The sequence below is a fragment of the Oratosquilla oratoria genome, chromosome 15 (assembly GCF_046742065.1).
Source record: "Oratosquilla oratoria isolate Oo_2021 chromosome 15, ASM4674206v1, whole genome shotgun sequence".
Lineage (NCBI taxonomy): Eukaryota > Metazoa > Arthropoda > Malacostraca > Stomatopoda > Squillidae > Oratosquilla > Oratosquilla oratoria.
Window position 1 is genome coordinate 24,855,197 of NC_134791.1, and position 25,311 is coordinate 24,880,507.

Here is a 25,311-nt window from a genome sequence, read left to right on the forward strand (position 1 = left end):
CTCCTCCATCCTCCCTTCTTCCTCTTCCCTCCTCTCTCCTCCCTACCCCCTCTTCTCTCCTTCCTCTTCCTTCTCCTTCTTCCCTCCTTCCTTTTTCTTCTCCCTCCTCCCTACCCCTTCTCTCTCTTTCCTCTTCCTACCCCCTCGTTCCTCATTCTTCTCCATCTTCCCTCCTCTCTCCTCCCTCTTTCTTCTCCCTCTTCCTTTTCCCTCCTTCGTCTTTTCTCCTCCCTCCTCCCTATCCCCCATCTCCACCCTCCCTTCTTCCTCCTCCCTCCTTTTTCCTTCTCTCTCTTCCCTCCTCTCTCCTCCCTCCTCCCACACGTAAGCTATTACTACCTCTCCCAGTTTCAGATTCTAATGGTACCACTAATGATTTTTCTTAAATTATGAACATAAATGAAACCTCAATGCACCAGATATTGAGGACACAATTGACTGGTTCGGTTTAACTATCAGGAGGCTTAGGCGGCGCCCCTTACCAAGGACTCTGTAGCTCGGAACCTAATCAACCACGACCCCGATCCAATCCACCCCGATGGCAGGGTTCGAACAACCACCACCCCGAGGCCCGTCGCAAGCATCAACGCTCCATCCCAATCGGCCAGCCGGCATCCTCGGCACAGGGCACAAGTTAATGCAATTATAGGTTTATGGCAATATTCATTCAGCTGAGGGAAACCTCTGGTAGCCAAAGGCTCAAGTCAATTGTACGACTCTTTCAAATATTAACAGTGACGAAGGGTTTAATGCGATACGCGTCCAACAACGGGATCTGCTCAATGTCGGCAGACTCTTCTCCAGCCACAAATCCTCTGCGTGGGGTTCGGTTCCAGCAACAGCTTCAGAAGTGTCCTCAAGGCTTTGTTGAACTCTTTCCAGCCGTTTTTCTTGTATAGCCCCTTTCTCTCTTCAACCCACATTTTGTACTCATTGTCATCGAGGTCAGCTCTTGACCAAGGCTTTCTTTTGGTCATCAACTTGAAAAAGATGACGCCACAGGCCCAAAGGTCGACAGGAGGGCCTTGGTATCTCTTCCTGTGGGCCTGTAGAACTTCTGGTGGCATGTACGATTCGGTACCCACCTTCTCAGTCAGGCGAATCTCTTTGCCGTTGACGATGAAAAAGTCCGCAAGACCAAAGTCGGAGATCTTCACAACCTTATCTTTTGTTACAAGAAGGTTTTCAGGCTTTAGATCTCTATGAACGATGCCTCTTGCGTGGATGTAAGTAACGCCATCCAACAATTGCTTAAAATAAGATTTGGCATCTTTTTCCTAGAGGGTAATCAGATGGCTCGCGATATCTCCTCTGGAGCAATATTCCAGGTTGAAACACACAATGTTAGCCTTCTGTTCCCAGCAATACAGTTTGAGCACATTTGGATGGCTCATTTGGATGTGGATGATTTCCTCCGATGAAAATCCATATTCCGTAGGCTGGGAAAGGACACATTTTCGAGCAATCTTTGTCTTTTTCTTTCTCAGTAAAAATACTTTGCCATATCCTCCTTCTCCAAGGACCCTGACCTTAGTCCATCCTGATGCAAATTTGTAGCGTTTGCACGTTTCTTCGTTCTTCTTCAGGAGGCTTTCGCAGTCGGTCAGGGTGGCGGGCGACGAGGCAAAGTTTTCTTCGTTTTCGGTTCCACCGAAGTCAGGTTCTCTGGAAGTCGAAGTATTTCCTCTTCGGCAGTTTTTCAGCTCCTGGAAACAGCGACACACGGCGAAAAACAACTGGAAGTTCATCTCGAAGCAGTAGATTCCCACAACGACTCGAGTCTGGAGGAGAAAGATCTTTCTTCACACAGAGTCAAGAGGATTTCGTAGATTTGGGGTCACTGGGTGCGCTTGGGCTGAAGCGCACTCGCGCTCTCTCTCTCTCTCTCTCTCTCTTGTGCACTGCTTGGTGGCGTAATCGGTAGCGTGCTGGTCTCGCATTGACCTTGTTATGGGTTCGAATCCCGCACTTCTCTTCAATTCCCAGCAGTAACTGTTACTTGTCCTAATAGTACAGGGGAATAGGGCAAAGGAAACGGCAACGAATATACTCGTATAGCGAAGGATTACAACGGATATCAAAGGCGGAGCATGCCGACAGGAGACCTTTTGGTCCATAACTATAAACGATAAACAAATAAAAGAAAAAATAGATAAAAATTATATGAATAATAATAGATAAATAAATGCATAAGTATAGTTAAATAATAAACAAACAGGCAAATATAAAATAACAATAAATTGACATATAACGAATAATAAATGAAAATCAAGCAAATAATAACAAAACAAATAATAGCAAACACAAGTGTATCCTCCGCTATAAGAACATATCCTTGGCTATACGAGTATGTCCTTTGCTACACAAGTGCAATGTACAGTAGTTCAGTTCGAGCTTTAAGGTTTGTTTAGATAAACACTTAAGCAAGTGTTTATGTGTACCAAAGGACAAGGATATATTCTTATAGCAAAGGATATACTTGTGTACCAAAGGATATACTCGTATATCGAATGGCTGGCTGGACGGGTTAAGGCGTCGTTACTTGCGGAAAAATTACAATGTAAGACATGATATTGAAATTCAAAATGTGTCAAAAAGAAATAATCACGAGTTTCTTAAAACTATGTACTTTAAAGCTCGTAATATTAGGAACAAATTTAAAGAAATACAGGCGTATGTCAAAAGCGAAAATCTCGATATCATAGGAAAAACTGAGACATGGTTAAACAGTACATTGTTCGAAGCTGAATTTAATATTGAGGGATTTAAACACTTTCATCAGGATAGAAACCACAAGAAAGGTGGGGGTGTTCTGTTGTACGTTAAAAACAATATCCATGCTTGTGTTTTAGAGAAAGTGGGTTGAGTTAACCCAAACAAATGACAAAAAATTTATGTAGGTGTAATATATAGGCCAAAGACATTATCATTAGCAGACGACACACTATTATTTCAAGAACTGTCTAGATTCTGCAACCGGGATTTATTGATAATGGGTGATTCAATTTTACTGATATTGGATGACCCTTAAACATGGGCATATAGGTAGTCGCTTGATCGATTTTTTTGGTGACAATTACTTAATTCAGCATGTAAAAGATCCCACAAGATATGGAAATTTACTCGATCTATTGACCACTAGCCGCAAAAGCATGGTAACTGATGTAGAAGTCGGTGAAACTGTTGCAAATAGCGATCACAACTTAGATTCAAACACCAATTTTTTTTTTAGAATAGATACTTGTGTTTCTAAAATAACTGATTTCAGTAGAGCTCAGTTCAGGAGCTTCAGCTTTCAGATTGGGAGGCAAAATTAAGCGAAATTTTTCATAATACTCTCATTAAGATGATTCATACTTACATTCCTTTTAAGGATAGACGTCCCTCAAATCAGGCTCGCCTAAAGTGGCTCAACAAAGAAACTGAAAAAAGGATTGCTAGAAAGAGACAGGCTTATAAGGAATATAAGTGCTCGGGTGCATCTAATGACTATGAAAGTTATGTATCAATACAGAGAGATTTTAAAAAGACAATAAAAAAAAGGACAATACGAAATGAATACCGCTGATAAATCCAAAGAGAATCCCAAAGAATTCTATAGTTACATTAGAGATAAAAAGGTTGTTAGGAATCACATTGGTCCACTATTATCTGCTGACGGTCAACTTGAATATTCAAATGAAGGAATGTGTAATATTTCACACAATTATTTTAGCTCGGTATTCGTAAACGAAACACCTCAAAGTGATCTCGAACTGAAACCTGTGAAAAGTCTAGAGTTAACTTACTACAGTAAAAATAACAAAAGAAAAAATTAAAAGGTGTAGAGAGAAACTCAAAGTTAATAAAACACCAGGGCCTGACGGTTGGCATCCAAGAATCTTAAAGGAAATGAAAAATGAGATTGTTGTTCCATTAGAAGTTATTTTCAAGAAATCCATCATATCCGGAGATGTCCCAACAGAATGGAAGCTAGCTAACGTTACTCCCATATTCAAAAAAGGTGACAAAAAGAAACCAAATAACTATAGGCCTATAAGTTTGACTTCAATCGTAGGAAAAATAATGGAAACTATCATCAGAGATGCTATCGAACATCATTTAGAAAGTAACCGTTTGATAAATGATAGCCAGCATGGTTTCAGACGGAAACGTTCTTGCGTGACTTACTTGAATTCTACAACACAGCTATCTCGAATTATGAAAAAAAATTTTTTTATATATATATATATATATATTTAATATATCTAGACTTTGCAACAAGAGCTTTTAATACCGTCCCCCACGAAAGACTACTTACTAAATTAGTTTCACACGGAATAAGTGGTAGCCTATTAAATTGGACTAGTAATTGGTTGAATGATCGAAAACAGGGAGTTGTTTTAAATGAAAAAACTTCTAGATGGAAAAATGTTACAAGTGGAGTTCCTCAGGGTTCCGTTCTTGGGCCACTTCTGTTCATAGTATATATAAATGACACAGACCATGGACTAAAACCTACCGTTTCCAAATTTGCTGGTGATACAAAACTGTACGGAATGGCAAATGATCACTTAAACCAATTAGATATTCAAGAAGATTTAAATCAATTACAGCAATGGTCTGAAAAGTTGCTAATGAAATTTAACACAAGTAAATGCAAGGTAATGCACTTAGGTAAAAATAACAGTAAGTACAAGTCATTTGGAAATTCGTTAACAAAAGTGAATTGTGAAACAGATCTCAGTAACGATCTCAAATCATCCAAGGAGTGTATTTCAGCCTCTGAGAAAGCAAATAAGATTCTAGAACTGATTGAGCGATTTTTTTTTTTTTACTTCAAAAGTCCAATACTCATTAACAAGCTATATAAATCGTTAGTTCGTCCACATTTGGAATATGCTGCTTCCCTATGGTTACCGAATCTCATTAACATTGACAGACTGGAAAAAGTACAACGGCGAGCAACAAAACTCATTCCAAATATCAAAAATAAATCATACGAAAATCGACTAAACATATTAATCTATTTTTCTTAAAAAAAAAAAAGCGTAGACTCAGGTGACTTCATACAGGTATTTCAAATTCTAAAGGGAATTGACAACATCAGAAGTGACAATTTTCACATTGAATCAGAATCAGACAAGAAACAATGGTCTCAAACTGTCCGCAAATAGATTCAATTTGGAAGTGGGTAGAAACAACTTCGCCAACCGTGTAGTTAATGAATGGAATAAACTTCCTGCACAGGTAATGCAATGAAGTTCAGTTTGAAGCTTTAAGAATCATTAAGATAAACACCTAACAAAGATGCTGTAATGATTATAATTTATTTTATACGATTTGTTTTTGTTTTGTTATTATTTGTCTGTTTGATTCTCATTTATTATTATTTACAATTTACCTGTTTGTTTATTATTTAACTATACCTGTACATTTATTTATGTATTTTATATGTTATTTAATCATATTTATTATTTATTTATTATTATCAAATAATGAATGGACCAAAAGGTCTCCTGTCGGCATTCTCCGCCTTTGTAATCCTTTGTAATGGAGGTTCGAACCCTGCCACCGGCAAAGTTGAACCAAGGGCATGGTTAATTAAATTCCACGCTACAAAGTCCTCTGTGAAGGGCACCGTTCTAGCCCTCCGATATGGGGTGATTTAAACCTTATCATGAACATCAATTTCGACGAGTGACATACCATAGCTTAGGGCAGAATTTCGAACGATGAATTATATTGAATATGTAGAAAAAGACTTCTTTGGTATTTTTTATACATTTATAATTGTATGGCGAATTTATCCATGTGCCATTCTGCAACGGTCGTTGATTATGATGAATGATTTCCATAATGATCATTGTAAATGTTACTGAATTTTGTGGTAAAAAATGAACTGAATCTTTAAGATTCATTAGTCCCTTCACTGGATCTTCATTCTTACATTCTTGACATTTCTATCGTTGGTTATACCCTATCAAAACCAATTTGCACATTTAATATTCCCAGGCTTGTTCCTACATTTTCTATTTAAATTAATATATCTCTTCATTTTTTATGTCTCCACACCCATGGAAATGGCTTCATTGCTATCATCCAACCCCATTTTTTTTGTCTTGTTGATGTCTCCGCACACCAACCAAGTATCTCAATCTTGTTTCAATTACACTTTGGATATAAAATTCAGATCTATTCACGCTAAGTACATCTAATCTCTTAAACATATGTCTATCTACCGTAACACCATTCTGCACTAAAGACTACGCTTACTTACATGCATTTACCATAGTCATTCAATAATTTACGCAGTATTATAATACCAAAATAATTCCAGTTGTGGCAAAAGCTTGTTGTAAAAGTCTTCCCTCTTCCTCTTTCTTCCTTCCTTTTTCTTCTCCCTCCTCCGTCCTTTCTCCTCCCTCCTCCTTCCTTCATCTTCCGTCTCCCTCTTCCCTCGTCTCTCATCCCTCCTCCCACATATAAACTATTACTACCTCTTCCAGTTTCTGATTCTAGTGGTAACACTAATGATATTTTCCTAAATCATGAATATAAATGACACCTCAATACACCACATATTGAGAACATAATTGACTGATTCGGTTTAATTATCAGAGGGCTAAGACGGTGCCTCTTACCAAGGACTTTGTAGCGCGGAACCTAATCAACCATGACCCCGGTCCAATCCACCTCGGTGGCAGGGTTCGAACAATCGCCACACTGAGCTCCGCCGCAAGCAGCGACGCTCCATCCCAGTCGACCAGCCGGCATCCTCGGCACAGGGCACAACTTAATGCAATTATAGGCTTATGGTAACATTCATTCAGCTGAGGGAAGCCTCTGGTAACCAAAGGCTCAAGTCAGTTGTACGACTCTTTCAAATATTAACAGTGACGAAGGGTTTAATGCGATACGCGTCTATGAACGGGATCTGCTCAATGTCGGCAGACTCTTCTCCAGCCACAAATCCTTTGCGTGGGGTTCGGTTCCAGCAACAGCTTCAGAAGTGTCCTCAAGGCTTTGTTTAGCTCCTTCCAGCCGTTTTTCTTGTATAGCCCCTTTCTCTCTTCAACCCACATTTTGTACTCATTGTCATCCAGGTCAGCTCTTGACCAAGGCTTTCTTTTGGTCATCAACTTGAAAAAGATGATGCCACAAGCCCAAAGGTCGACAGGAGGGCCTTGGTATCTCTTGTTTTGGGACTGTAGAACTTCTGGTGCCATGTACGATTCGGTACCCACCTTCTCAGTCAGGCGAATCTCTTTGCCGTTGACGATGAAAAAGTCCGCAAGACCAAAGTCCGAGATCTTCACAACCTTATTTTTTGTTACAAGAAGGTTTTCAGGCTTTAGATCTCTATGAACGATGCCTCTTGCGTGGATGTAAGCAACGCCATCCAACAGTTGCTTAAAATAACATTTGGCATCTTTTTCCTCGAGGTCAATCAGAAGGCTCGCGATATCTCCTCTGGAACAATATTCCAGGTTGAAACACAGAATGTTGGCCTTCTGTTCCCAGCAATACAGTTTGAGCACATTTGGATGGCTCATCTGGATGTGGATGATTTCTTCCGATGAAAATCCATATTCCGTAGGCTGGGAAAGGACACATTTTCGAGCAATTTTCGTCTTTTTCTTTCTTAGTAAAAACACTTTACCAAACCCACCTTCTCCAAGGACCCTGACCTTAGTCCATCCTGAGTCGAAGTTGTAGCGTTTCAAATTCTCATCGTTCTTCTTCAGGAGACTCTTGAAATCGGTCAGGGTGGTGGGCAACGAGGCAAAGTTTTCTTCGTTTTCGGTTCCACCGAAGTCAGGTTCCCTGGAAGTCGAAGTATTTCCTCTTCGGCAGTTTTTCAGGTCCTGGAAACAGCGACACACGGCGAAAAATAGCTGGAAGATAATCTTGAAGCAGTAGATTCCCACAAAGACTCTAGTCTGGAGGAGAAAGATCTACCTTCACAAAGAGTCAAGAGGATTTCGTAGATTTCTGGTCACTTGGTGCGACTGAGCTGAAGCGCACTCTCTCTCTCTCTCTCTCTCTCTCTCGTGGACTGGTGGTGTAATTAGAAGCGTGCTGGTTTCGCATTCGCTTAGTTATGGGTTCGAATCCTGCACTTCTCTCCAATTCCCAGCAGTAAGTGTTACTTGTCCTAACAGTACAGGGACATAGGGCAAAGGAAACGGCAACGAATATACTCGTATAGCGAAGGATTACAAAGGATTACAAAGTTTTACAAAGGCGGAGCATGCCGCCAGGAGACCTTTTGTTCCATAACTATTGCAAATGCGGAAAAAATAATATAAATAATAAATAAAATAAATAAATGCATAGGTATAATTAAATCATAAACGGGTAAATAGTAAATAATAATAAATTGACAAATAACAAATAAATGAAAATCAAGCAAAAAATAATAAAACAAATAATAGCAAACACAAGTATATCCTCCTTGGCTATACGTGTATGTACTTTGCTACACAATTGCAATGTCGTTCAGTTCGAAGCTTTAAGGTTCGTTTAGATAAACACTTAAGCAAAGTGCTGTGATGACTGCCATTTATTTTATATCTTTTATGTGTACCAAAGGACGAGGATATATTTTTATAGCGAAGGATATACTTGTGTAGCAAAGGATATACTCGTATATCGAATGGCTGGCTGGACGGGTTAAGGCGTCGTTACTTGCGGCAAAATTATAATGTAAAACATGATATTGAAACTAAAAATGTGTCAAAAAGAAACAATCACGAGTTTCTTAAAACCATGTACTATAATGCTCGTAATATTAGGAACAAATTTCAAGAAATACAAGCGTATGTCAAAAGCGAAAATCTCGATATGGTAGGAATAACTGAGACATGTTTAAACGGTAGAGTTCGAAACTGAATTTAATAATGCGGGATTTAAACACTTTCATCAGGATAGAAACCACAAGAAAGGTGGGGGTGTTCTGTTGTACGTTAAAAACAATGTCCATGCTTGTGTTTTAGAGATAGTGAAACAGGATGCATATGATATTTTGTGGGTTGAATTATATAGGTGTAATATATAGGCCAAAGACATTATCATTAGCAGACAACAAACTGTTATTTCAAGAACTGTCAAGTTTCTGCAACTGGGATTTATTGATAATGGTTTATTTCAATTTTACTGACATTGATTGGATGACCCTTGAACATGGCCGTATAGGTACTCGCTTGATTGATTTTCTCGGTGACAATTACTTAGCATGTAAAAGAGCCCACAAGACATGGAAACTTACTCAATCTATTGATCACTAGCCACGAAAGCATAATAACTGATGTAGAAGTCAGTGAAACTGTTGCAAATAGCGATCACAACAAATTTACAATAGATACCTGTGTTTCTAAAATACCCGATTTTGGTAAAGCTCAGTTCATATGATTACAGCAGGAGCTTCGGCTGGGAGGCAAAATTAAGCGAGAGACATGTTGATCAGATGTGGGAAATATTTCAAAACACGCTCACTGAGATGATTCATACTTACATCCCTTTTAAGGACAGACGTTCCACAAATCAGGCTCGCCCAAAGTGGCTCGACAAAGAAACCGAAAAAAGTATTGCTAAAAAGAGACAGTTTTATAAGAAATATAAGTGCTCGGGTGCATCTAATGACTATGAAAGTTATGTATCAATACAGAGAGGTTAAAAAAAAACGAAAAGGACAGTACGAAATGAATATTGTTGACAAATCCAAAGAGAATCCCAAAGAATTCTATAGTTACATTAGAGATAAAAATGTTGTTAGGAATCACATTGGTCCACTGTTATCTGCTGACGGTCAACTTGAATATTCAAATGAAGGAATGTGTGATATTTTAAACAATTATTTTAGCTCGGTATTCGTAAACGAAATACCTCAAAGTGAAAAGTCTTGGGTAAACTTACTCACTACGGTAAATATAGCAAAAGAAAAAATTAAAGGTGTATAGAGAAACTAGGGCCTGACGGTTGGCATCCAAGAATCTTAAAGAAAATGAAAAATGAGATTGTTGTTCCATTAGAAATTATTTTCAAGAAATCCATCATATCCGAAGATATTCCAAGAGAATGGAAGCTAACTAACGTTACTCCCATATTCAAAAAAGGTGATAAAAAGAAACCAAAGAACTATAGGCCTATAAGTTTGACTTCAGTGGTAGGAAAAATGATGGAAACTATCAGAGGTGCTACCGAACATCATCTTGAAAGTAATTGTTTGATAAATGATAGCCAACATGGTTTCAGACGGAAACGCTCTTGCATAACTAACTTACTCGAATTCTATATCACAGTTATCTCGAATTATGACAAAAGAAACAATATGTATTTAATATATCTAGACATTGCAAAAGTTTTTTTATACCATCCCACACGAATGACTACTTACTAAATTAGCTTCACATGGAATAAGGGGTACCCTATTAAGTTGGACTAGTAATTGGTTGAATGATTGAAAATAGAGAGTTGTTTTAAATGGAAAAGCTTCTAGATGGAAAAATATCATAGATGGAGTTCTTCAGGGTTGTGTTTTTGGGCCATTTCTATTCATACTATATAGAAATGATATAGACAATGGAATAAAATCTACTGTTTCCAAATTTGCTGATGATACAGAACTATGTGGAATGGCAAATGATCACTTCAACCAATTAGGGATTCAAGAGGATTGAGATAAATTACAGCAATGGTCTGAAAAGTGGCTAATGAAATTTAACACATAGGCAAAAATAACAGTAAGTACGTGTTATTTGGAAATTCGTTAACAAAAGTGAATAGTGAAAAAGATCTCGGCGTAATTATCAGGAACGATCTCATATCATCCAAGCAGTGCAATTCAGCCTCTGAGAAAGCAAATAAGATTCTGGGACTGATTGCGCGATCTTTTGACTTGAAAAGTCCATTACTCATTAACAAGCTATATAAATCGTTAGTTCGTCCACATTTGGAATATGCTGTTTCCGTATGGTCACCGAGTCTCATTAAAAACATTGACAGACTAGAAATAGTACAACGGCGAAACACAAAACTGCTATCAAATATAAAAAAAAAAACATACTAAAATCGACTAAAACATATTAATCTGTTTTCACTAAAAAAGCGTAGACTCATAGGTGACTTCATACAGGTATTTCAAATTCTAAAGGGAATTGACATCAAAAGTGACAATTTTCACATTGAATGAGAATCAGACAAGAAACAATGGTCCCAAACTGTCCGCAAATACATTCAATTTGGAAGTGGGTAGAAACAATTTCGCCAACCGTGTAGTTAATGAATGGAATAAACTTCTTGCACATGTAGTGCAATGTAGTTCAGTTCGAAGCTGTAAGAATCATTAAGATAAAAACCTAACCAAGATGCTGTAATGATTACCATTTATTTTATACGATTTGTTTTTGTTTTATTATTTTTCTTCTTGATTCTCATTTATTATTTGTTATATGTCCATTTATTATTATTTACTATTTACCTGTTTGTTTTTTATTTAACTATACCTGTACATATATTTATATATTTTATATGTTATTTACATTATTATAGTTTTTATTTATTAATAAATTATTATTAAATAATAAATGGACCAAAAGGTCTCCTGTCGGCATTCTCCGCCTTTGTAATCCTTTGTAATGGAGGTTCGAACCCTGCCACCGGCGAAGTTGAATCAAGGGCATGGTTAATCAAATTCCACGCTACAAAGTCCTCTGTGAAGGGCACCGTTCTAGCCCTCCGATATGGGGTGTTTGTGATATTAAACCTTATCATGAACATAAATTTCGACGAGTGACATAGCATATCTTATGACAGAATTTCGAACGATGATTTATAATGAATACGTAGAAAAAGACTTCTTTGGAATTTTTTATATATTTATAATTGCACGGCGAATTTATCTATGTGCCATTCTACAACGGTCGCTAATTCTGATGAATGATTTCCATAATAATAATTGTAAATCTTACTGCATTTTGTGGTAAATGATGAACTGAATCTTTAAGATTCATTCGTCCCTTCACTGGATTTTCATTCTTACATTCTTGACATTTCTATCTTGGGTTATTCACTATCAAAATAAATTTGTACATTTAAGACTCTCAGGCTTGTTCCTACATTTTCTATTTAAATGAATATCTGTTTAAATGAATATCTGTCTTCATTTTATGTCTCTAGAACCATGGAAATGGCTTCATTCCTACTATCCAACCCCACTTTTTTTTATTATTATTTTTTTGGTCTTGCTGATGTCTCCGCACACCACCCAAGTACCTCAATCCTGTTTCAATTACACTTTGGAACTAAAACTCAGATCTATTCACGCTAAGTACATCTACTGTCTAAAATATATGTCTATCTACCAAACACCACTCTGCACTCAAGACTACGCTTACTTACATGCATTTAGCACAGTCATTCAATAATTCATAAAGTATTATAATACCAAAATAATTCCAGTTTTGGTAAAGTTTGTTGTAGAAGTCTTCCCCCTTCCTCTTTCTTCTATGTAAACTATTACTACCTCTCCAAGTTTCAGATTCTAGGGGTAACACTAATGATATTTTCTTAAATTATGAACATAAATGACGTCTCAATGCACCAGATATTGAGGACACAATTGACTGATTCGGTTTAACTATCAGGAGGCTAAGACGGTGCCCCTTACCGAGGACTTTGTAGCGTGGAACCTAATCAACCTTGCCCCGGTCCAACCAGCCTCGATGGCAGGGTTCGAACCACCGCCACCCCGAGTTCCACCGCAAGCAGCGACGCTCCGTCCCAGTCGACCAACCGGCATCCTTGGCACAGGGCACAAGTTAATGCAATTATAGTTTTATGGTAATATTCATTCAGCTGAGGGAAGCCTCTGGTAGCCAAAGGCTCAAGTCAGTTGTACGACTCTTTCAAATATCAACAGTGACGAAGGGTTTAATGCGATACGCGTCCAACAACGGGATCTGCTCAATGTCGACAGACTCTTCTCCAGCCACAAATCCTCTGCGTGGGGTTCGGTTTCAGCAACAGCTTCAGAAGTATCCTCAAAGCTTTGTTTAGCTCCTTCCAGCCGTCTTTCTTGTATAGCCCCTTTCTATTTTCAACCCACATTTTGTACTCCTTGTCATCGAGGTCAGCTCTTGACCAAGGCTTTCTTTTGGTCATCAACTTGAAAAAGATGATGCCACAAGCCCAAAGGTCGACAGGAGGGCCTTGGTATCTCTTCCTGTGGGTCTGTAGAACTTCTGGTGGCATGTACGATTCGGTACCCACCTTCTCAGTCAGGCGAATCTCTTTGCCGTTGACGATGAAAAAGTCCGCAAGACCAAAGTCGGAGATCTTCACAACCTTATCTTTTGTTACAAGAAGGTTTTCAGGCTTTAGATCTCTATGAACGATGCCTCTTGCGTGGATGTAAGCAACGCCATCCAACAGTTGCTTAAAGTAGGATTTGGCATCTTTTTCCTACAGGTCAATCAGATGGCTCGCGATATCTCCTCTGGAACAATATTCCAGGTTGGAACACACAATGTTAGCCTTTTGTTCCCAGCAATACAGTTTGAGCACATTTGGATGGCTCATCTGGATGTGGATAATTTCCTCCGATGAAAATCCATATTCCGTAGGCTGGGAAAGGACACATTTTCGAGCAATTTTCGTCTTTTTCTTTCTTAGTAAAAATACTTTGCCAAACCCACCTTCTCCAAGGACCCTGACCTTAGTCCATCCTGATGCAAAATTGTAGCGTTTGCACGTTTCTTCGTTCTTCTTCAGGAGGCTTTCGTATTCGGTCAGGGTGGCGGGCGACGAGGCAAAGTTTTCTTCGTTTTCGGTTCCACCGAAGTCAGGTTCCTTGGAAGTCGAAGTATTTCCTCTTCGGCAATTCTTCAGCTCTTGGAAACAGCGACACACGGCGAAAAATAGCTGGAAGATCATCTTGAAGCAGTAGATTCCCACAACGACTCTAGTCTGGAGAAGAAAGATCTATCTTCACAAAGAGTCAAGAGGATTTCGTAGATTTGTGGTCACTTGGTGCGCTTGGGCTGAAGCGCACTCGCTCTTTCTCTCTTTCTCTCTTTCGTGCGCTGGTTTGTGTAATTAGAAGAATGCTGGCCTCGCATTCCCTTAGTTATAGGTTCGAATCCCGTACTTCTCTCTAATTCCCAGCAGTAACTGTTACTTGTCCTAATAGTACAGGGACATAGGGCAAAGGAAACGGCAACAAATATACTCGTATAGCGAAGGATTACAAAGGAGTAGCATGTCGACAGGAGAACTTTTGGTCCATAACTAGGTCGGATGCGGAAAAATTATATTAATGATAAATAAATAAATAAAAGAGAAATAAATAAAAATAGTAATAATATAAATAGTAATAAATAAAATAGATAAGTTCATAGGAATAGTTGAATAATAAACAAACAGGTAAATAGTAAACAATAATAAATTGACAAATAACGAATAACAAATGAAAATCAAGCAAATAATAACAAAACAAATAATAGCAAACACAAGTAAATACTTAAACAAGGTGCTGCAATGACTGCCATTTATTTTATATTGTTTATGTGTACCAAAGGACAAGGATATATTCTTATAGCGAAAGATATACTTGGGTAGCAAAGGATATACTCGTATATCGAATGGCTCTGCTGGACAGGTTAAGGCGTCATTACTTGCGGCAAAATTATAATGTAAAACATGATATTGAAACTAAAAATGCAAAAAAAAAAAAATCACGAGTTTCTTAAAACCAGGTATTTTAATGCTCGTAGTATTAGGAACAAATTTCAAGAAATACAGGCGTATGTCAAAACCGAAAATGTCGATATGATAGGAATAACTGAGACATGGTTAAACGGTACAGAGTTAGAAGCTGAATTTAATATTGCGGGATTTAAACACTTTCATCAGGATAGAAACAACAAGAAAGGTGGGGGTGTTTTATTGTACGTTAAAAACAATGTCCATGCTTGTGTTTTAGAGATAGTGAAACAGGATGCATATGATAGTGTGTTGGTTGAGTTTACCCAAACAAATGGACAAAAAATGAATGTACGTGTAATATATAGGCCAAGGATATTATCATTAGCAGACGACAAACTGTTATTTCAAGAACGCTCTAGTTTCTGCAACCGGGATTTATTGATAATGGGTAATATCTACTTTACTGACATTGATTGGATGACCCTTGAACATGGCCATATAGGTAGTCGCTTGATTGATTTTCTTGGTGACAATTACTTAATTCAGCATGTAAAAGAGCCCACAAGATATGGAAACTTACTCGATCTATTGATCACTAGCCGCGAAAGCATGGTAACTGGCGTAGAACTCGGTGAAACTGTTGCAAATAGCGATCACAACTTAGATTCAAAAACCCAAAAAATTTCAAAATAGATGTGTCTCTAAAATACCCGATTTCAGTAAAGCTCATTTCATAGGACTACGTCAGGAGCTTCAGCTTTCAGATTGGGAGGCAAAATTAAGCGAAAGACCTGTAGATCAGATGTGGGAAATTTTATCAAAATACGCTCACTGAGATGATTTATACTTACATTCCTTTTAAGGACAAACGTTCCCCAAATCAGGCTCCCCCAAAGTGGCTCGACAAAGAAACTGAAAAAATATTGCTAAAAAGAGACAGGCTTTCAAGAAATATAGATACTCGGGTGCATCTAATGACTATGAAAGTTATGTATCAATACAGAGATTTAAAAAAGACAATAAAAACAAAATAAAACAACAATACGAAATGAATATTGCTGATAAATCCAAAGAGAATCCCAAAGAATTCTATAGTTACATTAGAGATAAAAAGGTTGTTAGGAATCACATTGGTCCACTATTATCTGCTGACGGTCAACTTGAATATTCAAATGAAGGAATGTGTAATATTTTAAACAATTATTTTAGCTCGGTATTCGTAAACGAAACACCTCAAAGTGAACTCCAAACTGAAACCTGTGAAAAGTCTAGGGTAAACTTACTACGGTAAATATAACAAAAGAAAAAATTAAAAGGTGTATAGAGAAACTCAAAGTTAATAAAACACCAAGGCCTGACGGTTGGCATCCAAGAATCTTAAAGGAAATGAAAAATGAGATTGTTGTTCCATTAGAAATTATTTTCAAGAAATCCATCATATCCGGAGATGTCCCAAGAGAATGAAAACCTAGCTAATGTTACTCCCATATTCAAAAAAGGTGACAAAAAGAAACCAAATAACTATAGGCCTATAAGGTTGACTTCAATCGTAGAAAAATAATGGAAAATATCTTCAGAGATGCTATCGAACATCATTTAGCAAGTAACCGTTTGATAAATGATAGCCAACATGGTTTCAGACGGAAACGTTCTTCCATGACTAACTTACTCGAATTCTACAACACAGTTATCTCGAATTATGACAAAAGAAACAATATAGATTTAATATATCTAGACTTTGCAAAAGCTTTTGATACCGTCCCCCACGAAAGACTACTTACTAAATTAGCTTCACACGGAATAAGTGGTAGCCTATTAAGTTGGACTAGTAATTGGTTGAATGATCAAAAACAGAGTTGTTTTAAATGGAAAAACTTCTAGATGGAAAAATGTTACAGGTGGAGTTCCTCAGGGTTCCGTTCTTGGACCACTTCTATTCATAGTATATATAAATGATATAGACCATGGACTAAAATCTAATGTTTCCAAATTTGTTGATGATACAAACTGTGTGGAATGGCAAATGATCACTTAAACCAATTAGATATTCAAGAAGATTTAGATAAATTACAGAAATGGTCTGAAAAGTGGTTATTGAAATTTAACCCAAGTAAGTGTAAGGTAAAAATAACAGTAAGTACAGGTTATTTGGAAATGCGTTAACAAAAGTGAATAGTGAAAAAGATCTCGACGTAATTATCAGTAACCATCTCAAATCATCCAAGGAGTATATTTCAGCATCTGAGAAAGCAAATAAGATTCTAGGACTGATTGCGCGATCTTTTGACTTCAAAAGTCCATCTCTCATTAACAAGCCATATAAATCATTAGCTCGTCCACATTTGGAATATGTTGTTTCCGTATGGTCACCGAATCTCATTAAAGACATTGACAGATTGGAAAAAGTACAAAGGAGAACCACAAAACTGATTCCAAATATGAAAAATAAATCATACGAAAATCGACTAAAACATATTAATCTGTTTTCCCTAAAAAAACGTAGACTCAGAGGTGACTTGATACAGGTACAGTATTTAAGATTCTAAAGGGGATTGACAACACCAAGTGACAATTTTCACATTGAATGAGAATCAGACAAGAAACAATGGTCTCAAACTGTCCGTAAATAGATTCATTTTGGAAGTGGGTGGAAACAATTTCGCCAACCGTGTAGTTGATGAATGGAATAAGCTTCCTGCACAGGTATTGCAATGTAGTTAAGTTCGAAGCTTACAGAATCATTAAGATAAACAACTAATCAATATGCTGTAATTATTTTAATTTATTTTATACGATTTGTTTTTGTTTTATTATTTGTCTGATTCTCATTTATTATTTGTTATATGTCCATTTATTATTATTTACTATTTACCTGCTTGTTTATTATTTAACAATACCTGTACATATATTTATGTATTTTATATGTTATTTACATTATTATAGTTTTTATTTCTTAATTTATTACTAAATAATAAATGGACCAAAAGGTCTCCTGTCGGCATTGTCCGCCTTAGTAATCCTTTGTAATGGCGGTTCGAACCCTGCCACCGGCGAAGTTGAACCAAGGGCATGGTTTATCTAATTCCACGCTACATAGTCCTCTGTGATGGGCACAGTCCTAGCCCTCCGATATGGGGTTATTTAAACCTTATCATGAACATCAATTTTGACGAGTGACATAGCATATCTTAAGACAGAATTTCGAACGATGAATTATAATGAATACGTAGAAAAAGACTTCTTTGGTATTTTTTTTATATATTTATAATTGCATAGCGAATTTATCCATGTGCCATTCTATAACGGTCGTTCATTATGATGAATGATTTCCATAATGATCATTGTAAAGTTTACTGAATTTTATGGTAAAACATGAAATGAATCTTTAAGATTCATTCGTCCCTTGACTGGATCTTCATTCTTACGTTCTTGACATTTCTATCGTTGGATATTCCCTATCAAAATAAATTTGTACATTTAAGACTCCCAGGCTTGTTCTTATATTTTCTATTTCAATTAATATCTCTCTTCATTTTTTATGTCTCTAGACCTATGGAAATGGCTTCATTGCAATCATCCAGCCCCATTTTTTTTTCTTGCTGATGTCTCCGCACACCACCAAAGTACCACAATCCTGTGTCATGAACACAAAGTATTACAAAGGCGTCGCATGCCGACTGTCTACCTTTTGATCAATATATAGTTCGGATTAAAAAAAAAAAAATCATATTAATAATAAAACAAGACATAAAAACTATAATAATGTAAATAACAAAATGAAATACATAAATAAATGCATAGGTATAGTTTAAATAATAAACAAACAGGTAAATAGTAAATAATAATAAATTGGATATAAAATTCAGATCTATTCACGCTAAGTACATCTACTGTCTAAAACATATGTCTATCTATCATAACACCACTCTGCACTCAAGACTACGCTTACTTACATACATTTAGCATAGTAATTCAATAATTTATAAAGTATTGTAATACCAAAATATTTCCAGTTTTGGTAAAGCAGGTTGTAAAAGTCTTCCCCCTTCCTCTTTCTTTTCTCTAGCCCGTCCTTTCTCTTCCCTCCTCACTACTTTCTCCTCCCTCCTCCTTTCTTCTTCTTCCTTCTCCCTCTTCCCTCCTTTCTCCTCCCTCCTCCCACATGTAGACTATTACTACCTCTCCCAGTTTCAGATTCTAGTGGTAACACTAATTATATTTTCTTAAATTATGAACGTAAATGACACCTCAATGCACCAGATTTTGAGGACATAATTGACTGATTCGGTTTAACTAGCTGGAGGCTTAGGCGACGCCCCTTACCAAGGATTTGTACAGCGGAACTTAATCAACCACGACCCCGATCCAACCCGCCTTGCTGGCAGGGTTCGAACCACCGCCACACTGAGCTCCACAATAAGCAGCGACGCTCCAACCCAGTCGGCCAGAAGGCATCCTCGGCACAGGGCACAAGTTAATGCAATTATAGGTTTATGGTAATATTCATTCAGCTGAGGGAAACCTCTGGTAGCCAAAGGCTCAAGTCAATTGTACGACTCTTTCAAATATTAACAGTGACGAAGGGTTTAATGCGATACGCGTCCAAGAACGGGATCTGCTCAATGTCGGCAGACTCTTCTCCAGCCACAAATCCTCTGCGTGGGGTTCGGTTCCAGCAACAGCTTCAGAAGTGTCCTCAAGGCTTTGTTTAGCTCCTTCCAGCCGTCTTTCTTGTATAGCCCCTTTCTATTTTCAACCCACATTTTGTACTCCTTGTCATCCAGGTCAGCTCTTGACCAAGGCTTTCTTTTGGTCATCAACTTGAAAAAGATGATGCCACAAGCCCAAAGGTCGACAGGAGGGCCTTGGTATCTCTTCCAGTGGGACTGCAGAACTTCTGGTGGCATGTACGATTCGGTACCCACCTTCTCAGTCAGGCGAATCTCTTTGCCGTTGACGATGAAAAAGTCCGCAAGACCAAAGTCGGAGATCTTCACAACTTTATCTTTTGTTACAAGAAGGTTTTCAGGCTTTAGATCTCTATGAACGATGCCTCTTGCGTGGATGTAAGTAACGCCATCCAACAGTTGCTTAAAGTAGGATTTGGCATCTTTTTCCTCGAGGTCAATCAGATGGCTCGCGATATCTCCTCTGGAGCAATATTCCAGGTTGAAACACACAATGTTAGCCTTCTGTTCCCAGCAATAAAGTTTGAGCACATTTGGATGGCTCATCTGGATGTGGATGATTTTTTCCGATGAAAATCCATATTCCGTAGGCTGGGAAAGGACACATTTTCGAGCAATTTTCGTCTTTTTCTTTCTTAGTAAAAATACTTTCCCAAACCCGCCTTCTCCAAGGACCCTGACCTTAGTCCATCCTGATGCAAATTTGTAGCGTTTGCAGGTGTCTTCGTTCTTCTTCAGGAGGCTTTCGTAGTCGGTCAGGGTGGCGGGCGACGAGGCAAAGTTTTCGGTTCCACCGAAGTCAGGTTCTCTGGAAGTCGAAGTATTTTCTCTTCGGCAATTCTTCATCTCCTGGAAACAGCGCCTCACGGCGAAAAACAACTGGAAGATCATCTTGAAGCAGTAGATTCCCACAACGACTCTAGTCTGGAGGAGAAAGATCTATCTTCACGAAGAGTCAAGAGGATTTCGTAGATTTGTGGTCACTTGGTGCTCTTGGGCTGAAGCGCACTCGCTCTCTCTCTCTCTTTCTCTCTCTCTCTCTCTCTCGTGCGCTGGTGGCGTAATTAGAAGCATGCTGGCTTCGCATTCGCTTAGTTATCGGTTCGAATCACGCACTTCTCTCAAATTCCCAGCAGTAACTGTTACTTGTGCTAATAGTACAGGGGAATAGGGGAAAGGAAACGGCAACGAATATACTCGTATAGCGAAGGATTACAACGGATATCAAAGGCGGAGCATGCCGACAGGAGACCTTTTGGTCCATAACTATTGCTAATGCGGAAAAAAATAATAATAACGATAAACAAATAAAAGAAAAAAAAAAGATAAAATTTTTATAAATAATAATAGATATAATAAATAAATGCATATGTATAGTTAAATAATAAACAGGCAAATAATGAATAACAATAAATTGACATATATCGAATAATAAATGAAAATCAAGCAAATAATAACAAAACAAATAATAGCAAACACAAGTGTATCCTCCGCTATAAGAACATATCCTTGGCTATAGGAGTATGTCCTTTGCTATACAAGTGCAATGTAGTACAATTCGAAGCTTTAAGGTTTGTTTAGATAAACACTTAAGCAAGTGTTTATGTGTACCAAAGGACAAGGATATATTCTTATAGCAAAGGATATACTTGTGTACCAAAGGATATACTCGTATATCGAATGGCTGGCTGGACGGGTTAAGGCGTCGTTACTTGCGGAAAAATTACAATGTAAGACATGATATTGAAACTCAAAATGTGTCAAAAAGAAATAATCACGAGTTTCTTAAAACTATGTACTTTAATGCTCGTAGTATTAGGAAAAAATTTCAAGAAATACAGGCGTATGTCAAAAGCGAAATTATCGATATGATAGGAATAACTGAGACATGGTTAAACGGTACAGAGTTAGAAGCTGAATTTAATATTGCGGGATTTAGACACTTTCATCAGGATAGAAGCCACAAGGAAGGTGGGGGTGTTCTGTTGTACGTTAGAAACAATGCCCATGCTTGTGTTTTAGAGAAAGTGAAACAGGATGCATATGATAGTTTGTGGGTAGAATTTACCCAAACAAATGGACAAAAAATTAATGTAGGTGTAATACATAGGCCAAAGACATTATCTTTAGCAGACGACAAACTGTTATTTCAAGAACTGTCTAGTTCCTGCAACCGGGACTTATTGATAATGGGTGATATTAATTTTACTGAAATTGGTTGGGTGACCCTTGAACATGGCCATATAGTTAGTCGCTTGATAGATTTCCTCGGTGACAATTACTTAACTCAGCATGTAAAAGAGCCCACAGGATATGGAAACTTACTCGATCAATTGACCACTAGCCGCGAAAGCATGATAACCGGTGTAGAACTTTGTAAAACTATTGGAAATAACGACCACAACTTAGATTCAAAAACCCAAAAAATTTCAAAATAGATGTGTTTCTAAAATACCCGATTTCAGTAAAGCTCAGTTCATAGGACTATGTCAGGAGCTTCAGGTTTCAGATTGGGAGGCAAAATTAAGCGAAAGACCTGTAGATCAGATGTGGGAGATTTTTCAAAATATGCTCACTGAGATGATTCATACTAACATCCCTTTTAAGGACAGACGTTCCCCAAATCAGGCTCGCCCAAAGTGGCTCGACATAGAAATTGAAAAATGATTGCTAAAAAGAGACAGGCTTATAAGAAATATAAGTGCTCGGGTGCATCTAATGACTATGAAAGTTATGTGTCAATAAAAAGAGATTTTAAAAGACAAAAAAAAAAAAAAAAAAAAAAAAAAGAATAAGACAATACGAAATGAATGCTTCTGATAAATCCAAAGAGAATCCCAAAGAATTCTATAGTTACATTGAGATAAAAAGGTTGTTAGGAATCACATTGGTCCACTATTATCTGCTGACGGTCAACTTGGATATTCAAATGGAGGAATGCGTGATATTTTAAACAACTATTCTAACTCGGTGTTCGTAAACGAAACACCTCAGAGTGATCTACAAACTGAAACCTGTGAAAAGTCTAGGGTAAATTTACTACGGTAAATATAACAGAAGAAAAAATTAAAAGGTGTACAGAGAAACTCAAAGTTAATAAAACACCAGGGTCTGACATTTTGCACCCAAGAATCTTAAAGGAAATGAAAAATGAGATTGCTGTTCCATTAGAATTTTTTTCAAGAAATCCATCATATCCGGAGATGTCCCAACAGAATGGAAGCTAGCTAACGTTACTCCCATATTCAAAAAAGGTGACAAAAAGAAACCAAATAACTATAGGCCTATAAGTTTGATTTTAATCGTAGGAAAAATAATGGAAACTATTATCAGAGATGCTATCGAACATCATTCAGAAAGTAACCGTTTGATAAATGATAGCCAACATGGTTTCAAACGGAAACGTTCTTGGGTGACTAACTTGCTCGAATTCTACAACACAGTTATCTCGAATTATGACAAAAGAAACAATATACATTTAATATATCTAGACTTTGCAAAAGCTTTTGATACCGTCCCACACGAAAGACTACTCACTAAATTAGTTTCACACGGAATAAGTGGTAGCCTATTAAGTTGGACTAGTAATTGGTTGAATGATCGAAAACAGATTTGTTTTAAATGGAAAAACTTCTAGATTGAAATTTTTTACAAGTGGAGTTCCTCAGGGTTCCGTTTTTGGGCAACTTCTATTCATAGTATATATAAATGATATAGACCATGGACTAATATCTACTATTTCCAAATTTGCTGATGATACAAAACTGTACGGAATGACCACTTAAACCAATTAGATATTCAAGAAGATTTAGATAAACTGCAGCAATGTTCTGAAAAGTGGCTAATGAAATTTAACACAAGTGAATGCAAGCTTATACACATAGGTAAAAATAACAGTACCATTACAAGTTATTTGGAAATTTGTTAACAAAAGTGAATAGTGAAAAATACCTCGGGGTAATTATCAGTAACGATCTCAAACCATCTAAGCAGTGTATTTCAGCCTCTAAGAAAGTAAATGAAATTCTAGGACTGATTACAGGATTTTTTTTACTTCAAAAGTCTATCATTAACACGCTATATACAGTAAATCGTTAGTTTGTCCACATTTGGAATATGCTGTTTCCGTATGGTCACCGAATCTCATTAAAGACATTGACAGACTGGAAAAAGTACAACAACTCACCACAAAACTGATTCCAAATATCAAAAATAAATCATACGAAAATCGACTAAAATATATGAATCTGCTTTCCCTAAAAAAGCGTAGACTCAGAGGTGACTTGATACAGGTCTTTAAAATTCTAAAGGGAATTGACAACATCAAAAGTGATAGAATTTTCACATTGAATGAGAATCAGACAAGAAACAATGGTCTCAAACTGCCAGGAAATAGATTCAATTTGGAAGTGGGTAGAAACAACTTCGCCATCCGTGTAGTTAATGAATGGAATAAACTTCCTGCACAGGTAGTGCAATGTAATTAAGTTCGAAGGTTTAAGAATCATTTAGATAAACACCTAAGCAAGATGCTGTAATGATTATATGTTATTTCATATTATTATTTTTTTGTTATTATTTGTCTGTTTGATTCTCATTTATTATTTGTTATATGTCAATTTATTATTATTTACTATTTACCTGTTTGTTTATTATTTAACTATATACATTTATGTATTTAATTTATTTACATTATTATAGTTTTTATTTATTAATTTATTATTATGATTTTTTTCGCATCCGATGTACATATGGACCAAAAGGTCTCCTGCCGGTTTGCTTCGCCTTTGAAATTCTTTATAATGGCGGTTCGAACCCTGTCACCGGCGAAGATGAACCAGGGGCATGATTTATTAAATTTCACGCTACAAAGTCCTGTGTGAGGGGCACCGTCCTAGCTCTCCGATAAGGGGTGTTTGTGACGTCAAACCTGATCATGAACATAAATTTCGACGTGTGACATACCATATGTTAAGGCAGAATTTCGAACGATGAATTATAATGAATATGTAGAAAAACACTTCTTTGGTATTTTTTATATATTTATAATTGTATGGCGAATTTATCCATGTGCCATTCTACAACGGTCGCTGATTGTGATGAATGATTTCCATAATGATCCTTGTAAATCTGAATTTTGTGGTAAAAAATGAACTGAATCTTTAAGATTCATTCGTCCCTTCACTGGATCTTCATTCTTACATTCTTGACATTTCTATCGTTGGTTATTCCCTATCAAAATCAATTGGCACATTTAAGACTCCCAGACTTGTTCCTACATTTTCTATTTAAATTAATATCTCTCTTCATTTTTTATGTCTCTAGACCCACGGAAATAGCTTTGTTGCTATTATCCAACCACATTTTTTTTTGTCTTGCTGATTTCTCCGCACACCACTCATGTACCCCAATCCTGTATCATATACACTTTGGATCTAAAACTCAGATCTATTAATGTCTAAAACTCGGATCTATTCATGTCTAAAACATATGTCTATCTACCATAACACCACTCTCCACTAAAGACTACGCTTACTTACATGCATTTAGCATAGTCATTCAATAATATACGAAGTATTATAATATCAAAACAATTCCAGTTTTGGCAAAAGCTTGTTGTAAAAGTCTTCCCCTTACTCTTTCTTCTCCCTCCTCCGTCCTTTCTCCTCCCTCCTCCCTACCCCGTCCTTTCTCCTCCCTCCTTCTTCCTTCCTCTTCCTTCTCCCTCTTCTCTCGTTTCTCCTCCCTTCTCCCACATATAAACTATTACTACCTCTCCCAGTTTCTGATTCTAGTGGTAACACTAATGATATTTTCCTAAATTATGAATATAAATGACACCTCAATACACCACATATTGAGGACATAATTGACTGATTCGGTTTAATTATCAGAGGGCGAAGACGGTGCCTCTTACCAAGGACTTTGTAGCGCGGAA

At 37.2% G+C, this 25,311-nt stretch overlaps 3 protein-coding genes across 5 annotated transcripts in view; all 3 read right to left on the minus strand.

Moving 5' to 3' along the window:
- The window catches only part of LOC143033019 (uncharacterized), a 787,267-nt gene that overhangs the window by 192,148 nt on the left and 569,808 nt on the right, over window positions 1-25,311 (minus strand). The gene's annotated exons all lie outside the window — the stretch shown is intronic.
- LOC143033072 (uncharacterized) lies at window positions 780-12,781 on the minus strand. The gene is made up of 5 exons (XM_076198271.1): window positions 12,650-12,781; window positions 7,063-7,922; window positions 6,624-6,825; window positions 1,341-1,781; window positions 780-1,250 (listed from the first exon to the last, which is right to left on the minus strand). The coding sequence occupies exons 1-5, from the start codon at window positions 12,779-12,781 to the stop codon at window positions 780-782; spliced, it is 2,106 nt and encodes a 701-aa protein (XP_076054386.1).
- On the minus strand, window positions 19,305-24,336 carry LOC143033073 (serine/threonine-protein kinase Chk1-like). Its single transcript, XM_076198272.1, has 2 exons — window positions 24,304-24,336; window positions 19,305-20,297 (listed from the first exon to the last, which is right to left on the minus strand). Exons 1-2 carry the CDS (start codon window positions 24,334-24,336, stop codon window positions 19,305-19,307), a joined length of 1,026 nt encoding a protein of 341 aa, XP_076054387.1.